A 7,053-nucleotide genomic window follows, 5' to 3' on the forward strand; every position below is an offset into this window, starting at 1 on the left:
AATTTATGTTTTGCATCAATATTAGTAGTATAAAATGTTAATAAGTGATATGTCAAATTTCTATTGGTTGTTTAAAATCCTACGTGGGATATTGTGCTTAGTTTTGTAAATTTAAAAAATGTTAATGAATGACAAAAAATTCTGTAAATTTAAAAAATGTAATGAATGATATGTCAAATCATGAAAGATTGTTTAAAATAATTCTTAATATAGAAAATTCTGGAAATTGTATAAAATGTTAATAAGAGATATGTCAAATTTCTATTGGTTGTTTAAAATCTTATGTGGACGGCCGTATAGCTCCTATTTTTTATTAGTATAGATTGTTATCCGATTGTCTGAACTTTTTATTACGACATTGGACTCAAGTAGGGCATAAATTGAACGAATGTGCATATAAAGTCTTGCATTGTTGAAAGTAGAGAAACATTTTAACACAATGCATAATTTGCATGACAGACTCGATGGTCATTCATCTCTCGGTAGTGATATTAGTATATGTTTAGATATCTCTCTACATATATAGATGGTAGTATCCATGATTTATTTGTACAGGGAATCTGAGAAATGTTTTCATGGGCCTCGGTAGATTAATCAAAAACTTTGGGATGGAATGTGAAATTACGCGAAAATGTTGTGGCAAAGTTGAAAGTCATATGATGTCTAGGCCCCGCACTATCAAGATTCTGTGGCGAAAAGTTCAGACCAAGCCACATCAAAGATATGTTGATAACGCGGCATGATACTATTGGCTACGAATCCGTTTCGGATAACAAAAACAACATCTGTAGAAAACAACACAAACAACGAAAGTCTTGTGCACTCACTCGCCATGGTGTCTCATCTTCAACGAATGGCACCCACATTGTTTACTTGAGGTACAAGAAAACGGTTGGTCTCCTCTAATGGCTTCCAGTTCAACTTCGTTCCTGTTAACCACCGCACCACCGCAGGGTCTCAGGTTTAACCGGAGAAAATCGAGGTTAACCGTGTGGGCTAAGCAAACGGCGTTTCAATTCGGGAAAAGGAAGGACGATGATGGTGACTCGGAGGCGAAACAAACCGGGAAATCGTCAGATTCGAAACCATTCCGGTTCGATTTCGGTAAGTTACCGGACATGAAGTCACTCATGCCGGTGGTGACAAACCCTTCGACCGCTTTAGTGTTTGGTAATAACAGAAAAAAAGATCCTGGTACGGTTTTCGTGGCCGGTGCTACGGGACAAGCTGGTATACGCATAGCTCAAACGCTCTTACAACGAGGATTTAGCGTTCGAGCCGGTGTTCCTGACCTTGGAGCCGCCCAAGACCTTGCTCGTGTTGCGGCTACTTACAAGGTCCGCTTTTTTCTTTTTCTTTTTTTTTAAGTCCCACGATTCCTATAATCTAAACGTATTAATGATGATCTTGATTTTTGGTAGCAACCGCACTTCAGATTTTAAGACAGAGATGACAATTACACCTTTGATTTAATTAGCGATATAAAAACACGGTTTGGTTTTAGATTTTGCTTTGACTTGGCATGTGCCTCGGGTGGCGTTTAGCGTTTTGATTCATCGTTTGACCCTCAGCTTTTCAACAGATTCTATCAAAGGAGGAAGTCAAGAGGCTAAACGCTGTTCAGTCCCCATTCCAAGACGCTGAATCAATCGCAAAAGCGATTGGAAACGCGACCAAAGTTGTGGTTACCGTAGGGGCAACAGAGAACGGTCCTGAAGACCAAGTCTCGACCTCAGACGCGTTGCTCGTGGTACAAGCGGCTGAGCTTGCTGGCGTAAACCATGTAGCAATCGTGTACGACGGGAGCATCAGCGGATCCACGTACAACGTTCTAGACGGGATTACTTCGTTTTTCGGCAACCTTTTCGCAAAATCTCAGCCATTAACTATCTCGGACCTCATTGACAAAGTAGCTCAAACCGATGTGGCGTACACACTCATAAAGACGAGCTTGACTGAGGATTACTCCCCGGAGAGATCTTACAACGTCGTCGTTTCTGCTGAAGGGAGTAACAGCGGCAGTGGCAGTACTTCGTCCGAGGCCTACAAAGTAATGTAATGTATGCCATAAAAAAGGGATTATTAGTATTACATTACATTGAAATGAAATCAGTTGGTTATATATTGGTTTCGATTAATGTAGTTATTAACTTGTTTGGTGTTCTGTTTGCGACCAGGTCCCCAAGTTGAAGATTGCGTCTTTGGTTGCAGACATTTTTGCTAACACGGCCGTGGCAGAAAATAAGGTAACGTATAGAACAAGTACCTTACTCGTCAAGTTTGTGATTGTTCATACAGATGCAGACACTAGAGAATAAATTGTAGCCGTTGATAGAACCTCTGCTTCCGTGTATCCGCTCATGACTTTAGTTTTGTGTGTCCTTTTTCAGGTGGTGGAAGTTTCTACAGATCCATCAGCACCGTCGAGGCAAATAGATGAGCTTTTCAGGTAAATGAGTCTTCTTGTTGTATTGCTTGTAATCATACTATGATCTTAAAATTACTAGCGAGTTTATAGCTTAGCTTAATGTTTTGTGTCAACTTCGTTTAATGTAATAGTCTATGAATATGTGATAGTGTAATCCCGGAAGATGGGAGGAGAAAAGTGTTCGCAGACGCGCTCGCAAGGGCAAGAGCTGAGGAAGAAGTTAAAGTCGCAGCTGAGAAAGCCCGAGAGGCAGCGGAAGCAGCGAAAGAGTTTGAGAAACAAATGCAAAAGCTATCTGAGAAAGAAGCAGAAGCTGCTAGCTTAGCTGAGGATGCGCAACAGAAAGCAGAAGCCGTGGGAATCACAGTGGACGGTCTATTTAACAAGGCGAAATATATCGGCTCAGGTCTCTCCTGGAATAATCTGGGTTCTCAGTTTGCTACCGCGGTTCAGAACGCTTCAGAGACGTCTAAAGTACAGGTTGCTACGGTCAGAGGACAGGCGAAAGCGCGAAACTTGCCACCCAAGAAAGCAGTGGTGAAACAGAGTAACGCTAAACCCGCTGCATCATCTCTGTTTGCATCCAAACCCAAGGAAGAGCGGCCAACGAAGCCGGAAAAAGAGGTGAGGAAAGTGTTTGGAGGACTGTTTCAGCAAGAGACCATCTACATGGACGATGACTGAAAACGCCATAAAAGATGCCGTTTTGTAGTTCCGTACAGTTTTCTTTTTTTCCCTTGTGTTTCAAGTTAAACCTCTGTAATCATATGATATATAAATCCATTATTGTTCTCTCTTTAAATCCCTTATGATAACAAAATTTATTAATTTGATTCACATCGAGTCAATTCTGACTTATAGAATTCAAGAAAAAGGAAAAAAACACAATATGAAGCAAATTAAATCACATTCGTAGAAAACAAAAAAAACAGAGAAATCAAAAAACGCCTTTGAGATAAAGCATGAAGAGACAGAAGATGATGATTAAAAGAATCCAAATCCCATCAGTTTGTTCATTGATGTCATGGCGAATTTGTTCAGCGTTGTTGTTCATGAGCATCATAGCCATTAGGGCTAAGATTATTACGCAAACCGAACCAGTTCCTATGCCGCTTGGTCTGGTATGAAACTTCTCTGAAACATTATGATTGCCGCCTCTAGAATAGCTTACCAAAACCCAGAAACTTGCAGCAAACGCCAATATTAAGACCGCAGCTTGTGGCATCTTTGATCTCTGATCTCTCTCTATTGTGTTCGTGTTCTTAGACAATACTTTGTGTGTATTTTTGTTTATAATGCATGCTTTGATCCTATATAGCGTGAACCGTTTGGTCAATTTGGGTCGATTTCTATTTTTTTTTACAATTTTCCTTTTCTTTTTTGTTTGTTTTCCATTTTCTATTTAAGCGTTGTTTTTACTGATTTAGAAAAATGGAAATATTGAGTGCGTAAGTAATAAAAATCTGATAATTAATGTAGGTTATTAATTAAGAACAAAGCAGAGCGTTATCACCGCTAGTTCTCCAACACTTCTCTCAACTTCAACAAACGGAACCAATGGGCCTGTTCGCGTGTAAGCCATCTGAATCTTACTACCTGGTTCAAATAATACAGAATCCTTTAGGTCGATTCACTAAACCAGAACCAGTAGCTTAATCAGGCTAAAGCAGCGAGCGACTGCAGTTACTATCAGGAAGCAGAAGCTTACACAGTAAACGCATGTTTAGAGTTTCGAACCGAAGGCAGAGTGAATGAAATGAACACACCTTTTCTGTTTATTGAGAAATGATAGTAACAATGATCCCAACAGCTTTCGTTGGCATATATTACAGGAAATATCTAAGTCTAACCTGTTCGTTATTTCTTTTGGCCTGACTAAGTCCAAGAACTCTGGTCAAGATCTCTCCCTTGCTTATTATACACAAGCAATCGTATAAGTCCCACAAGTATTACCAGTAATCTCCACAAGAACACACTCCATTCTTGAACCTATGAAACCGGTTCACATCTCTAACTAGAATCTCCTTCTCCATAAACTTTGAGATGAACTTTGTAAACAAGTGACAGTCCTCGCACAAACGCAAGTTCTTCGTGATTCTGATGGGCTCTCCTTTTGATGTATTTATCAGCCCAAACGCCAACGCCAGTTTCTCACTGTGTCCTAACACTATCCTCTCTTTCTCTTCCGTCTCAAGCTCATACAGAACTCCTTTGGTCTGCGGTATGTACCCTTTCTCCTTCATATCTTCGGCTAACTTAACCAAGAAAGCATGAATCTGTTCCATAAGAGGGTTAAACTCATCCACTGAGACAAACGAGTACATTTTCTTCCTCACTTCCATATAGCACCGACCAGGCAGCTTCTGCAGTCCCCGGTGTTCTAAGAGCTTCTTCACTCTCTTAACCTCATCCCACATCTGAGCTTCCGCGTAAATGTCTGCCAACAACACATAATTCCCTGCATTTTTTGGTTCAAGTGCAAAGAGCCTTCTACTTGCCCGCTCTGCAAGCTCAACATTTCCGTGAATTCTACAAGACCCGAGAAGGGAACCCCAAACCTTAGGCCCCGGTTCAGTCCTCATGTCTTGAACCATCTTTGCTGCCTCGTCTAACCTATTCGCCCGACCTAACAGATCAACCATACAAGCATAATGCTCGACTTGTGGTTTTATCCCATGGTCTCTCCACATTGATTCAAACAGTCTTTTTCCTTCTTCAACAAGACCCTCGTGGCTGCAAGCTCCCAAAACGCTAACAAATGTTACGGGAGTTGGGATAGCCCCATTTGCGAGCATCTCTTCAAATATCTGAATCGCTTTCCTTCCACACCCATGAACACCATAGCTCGATATCAAGGAATTCCAAGATACAACATCCCGGTCATGCATTCGATCAAATACTCTTTGTCCCACTTCGAGCTTACCACATCTACCATACATCGTCACAAGAGCACTGATCACCGGCAATATGGAGTCAAGCCCCCTTCTGAGTATATACCCATGAATCAATCTCCCTTGCTCTAAAGCCGCAAGCGAAGCACAAGCTTGAAGCACACTCACCATAGTCACAGAATTAGGAGATGAATCTTTGGTCTCTGTCATCATTTCACGGAAAGTCCTCAGAGCTTCAAAAGCTTTCCCGTTCTTTGCATAGCAGGCAATCATTGCGCTCCAAGAAACAACGTTTTTGACAGGCATTTCACAAAACACATAGCTAGCATAATCCACACAGCCAAATCGAGCGTACATGTCCACCAACGTAGTCATTATATAAACATGCGAATTGTAACCGCGTCGGGTAAGATGCGCATGAATCTCTTTCCCTTTAGTGAGACAATTCGCCGTGCATTCCGATGCAACACAAGCCTTGAGAACATACGTGTATGTGAACCTATCTGAATCAACTCCAACCCTATTCATCTTCCAATACAAACCCAACACTTCTTCTCCATGACCCGCTAATGTAAGCGCCCGAAACAAAGCGTTCCAGACATATATAGTTCTTTTACGCGTTTTATCGAACACCTTCCGTGCATAATCCACAGAACCCAAATCCGAATACATACCAATAAGCTTCGTAGCCAAAAAAGGATCTTGATCAGACCCATTATCCAGAATATGTCGGTGAACGCGTAGACCATCAGAAAGAGAGCTCCGATGACCGCAGCAGAGAATCAGAAGCTCGTAAGTCTGTTGGCTCAGGCTAGATTCCTGAGACAAGACGCGAAGCGCTTGTTTAAGCTTCCCATCTTTGCATAACGATTGAATTAGCTGATTATTAGAGATTTTAGTTCCGGCGCCGGAGGAAGTCGAAGGATTGTTTAAAGCAACGGAACACAACGGTGGCTTCAGAGGACAGCGAGGTAAGAAGTTAGCTGTAGTAAAATAAGTCGGTTGTATTACTTGAGGAGGGTGAGATAGAAACATTTTCCGGTGATTAAGCTTTTCTCCGATGTGCTTCCCGGAAAATTCCCAAAGAAGAGGGGCTTTTACTTGCCGATCCTACCACTTCCACTAGTTTCTCTGCTACTTCCATGGTTGGTTTACACGTGCCAATCACGTGGTAACGAAATGGGCTTTTTTGGATCAGGCCCATATTTGAATAGCTTTGAATTGGGCCGATCTAAGTTTTAGGCAGCATATTTTTGCACCGGGAATAATTTTCTTCCACGGCGCCCACCGGAGGTCCACCAGTATTCCGGCGAGATCCCAAATCAAACACCAGTATACAATAAATCATAGGGAGAAAAGCAAAAATACCCCTTTTTCCATTCCATTTTTTAAAAATGCTTTTGGGAACCGTTCATTTTTAATGATACCCTTTTTTGTTGAAAAAGACAATTTTGTTCTTAATAAAGTAAACCTAATTTTCTTCTCTTCGCCATCATTCTCTCCTTCTTCATCAAACGACGATTCTCGATCCTTCTTCACGTCGTTCATCTGCGATTTCCGATTCTTCTTCGCGGCAATCTCTGCTTCCCTTCCAACCTCATCTTCGTTTTGTGTTCGTCGGATCGTAAACTCTTTTCAGGTTTGTGATTAAGATTTTGTTTTTCTTTGGAATATTCATCAATCTGAAAATTGATTTTCGATCTGAAAATTCAGATTTGACGAATTCAAATCGAT

At 41.3% G+C, this 7,053-nt stretch overlaps 2 protein-coding genes across 5 annotated transcripts; one reads left to right on the forward strand and one right to left on the reverse strand.

Moving 5' to 3' along the window:
* The first annotated feature begins 423 nt into the window (after positions 1 to 423).
* LOC104780491 (protein PLASTID TRANSCRIPTIONALLY ACTIVE 16, chloroplastic) lies at positions 424 to 3,230 on the forward strand. 3 transcript variants are annotated; one of them, XR_015596825.1, is made up of 5 exons: positions 424 to 1,337; positions 1,583 to 2,060; positions 2,178 to 2,246; positions 2,391 to 2,449; positions 2,578 to 3,230. XR_015596825.1 is itself a non-coding variant. In XM_087510297.1 (5 exons), the coding sequence occupies exons 1-5, from the start codon at positions 906 to 908 to the stop codon at positions 3,110 to 3,112; spliced, it is 1,563 nt and encodes a 520-aa protein (XP_087366423.1). In that variant the 5' UTR covers positions 708 to 905; the 3' UTR covers positions 3,113 to 3,230. The 3 variants fall into 3 exon arrangements, 1 of the variants encoding a protein (XP_087366423.1); XM_087510297.1 differs by having other exon boundaries at positions 708 to 1,337; positions 1,583 to 2,050; XR_015596824.1 differs by having other exon boundaries at positions 755 to 1,337; positions 1,583 to 2,055.
* A 638-nt stretch (positions 3,231 to 3,868) lies between these two features.
* Positions 3,869 to 6,449, reverse strand: LOC104780492 (pentatricopeptide repeat-containing protein CRR2, chloroplastic). Of its 2 annotated transcripts, XM_087510298.1 has the most exons (3): positions 4,279 to 6,449; positions 4,137 to 4,199; positions 3,869 to 4,024 (listed from the first exon to the last, which is right to left on the reverse strand). In XM_087510298.1, the coding sequence occupies exon 1, from the start codon at positions 6,352 to 6,354 to the stop codon at positions 4,378 to 4,380; it is 1,977 nt and encodes a 658-aa protein (XP_087366424.1). In that variant the 5' UTR covers positions 6,355 to 6,449; the 3' UTR covers positions 3,869 to 4,024; positions 4,137 to 4,199; positions 4,279 to 4,377. The 2 variants fall into 2 exon arrangements, with proteins under 2 accessions (XP_087366424.1, XP_010503297.2); XM_010504995.3 differs by lacking the exon at positions 4,137 to 4,199.
* Between the last annotated feature and the right edge of the window lie 604 nt (positions 6,450 to 7,053).

Source organism: Camelina sativa, chromosome 4 (assembly GCF_030686135.1).
Source record: "Camelina sativa cultivar CO46 ecotype springtype chromosome 4, ASM3068613v1".
NCBI classification, from domain to species: Eukaryota; Viridiplantae; Streptophyta; class Magnoliopsida; order Brassicales; family Brassicaceae; genus Camelina; species Camelina sativa.

What these genes read in the sequence shown, in the direction of transcription:
- LOC104780491 (XM_087510297.1), top strand. Translation starts at nt 906, where the DNA reads ATGGCTTCCAGTTCAACTTCGTTCCTGTTAACCACCGCACCACCGCAG. An exon ending in CTTCGTCCGAGGCCTACAAA is followed by an intron (nt 2,051 to 2,177) that starts GTAATGTAATGT and finishes GTTTGCGACCAG; the next exon opens with GTCCCCAAGTTGAAGATTGC. An exon ending in CAAATAGATGAGCTTTTCAG is followed by an intron (nt 2,450 to 2,577) that starts GTAAATGAGTCT and finishes AATATGTGATAG; the next exon opens with TGTAATCCCGGAAGATGGGA.
- LOC104780492 (XM_010504995.3), bottom strand. Translation starts at nt 6,354, where the DNA reads ATGTTTCTATCTCACCCTCCTCAAGTAATACAACCGACTTATTTTACT.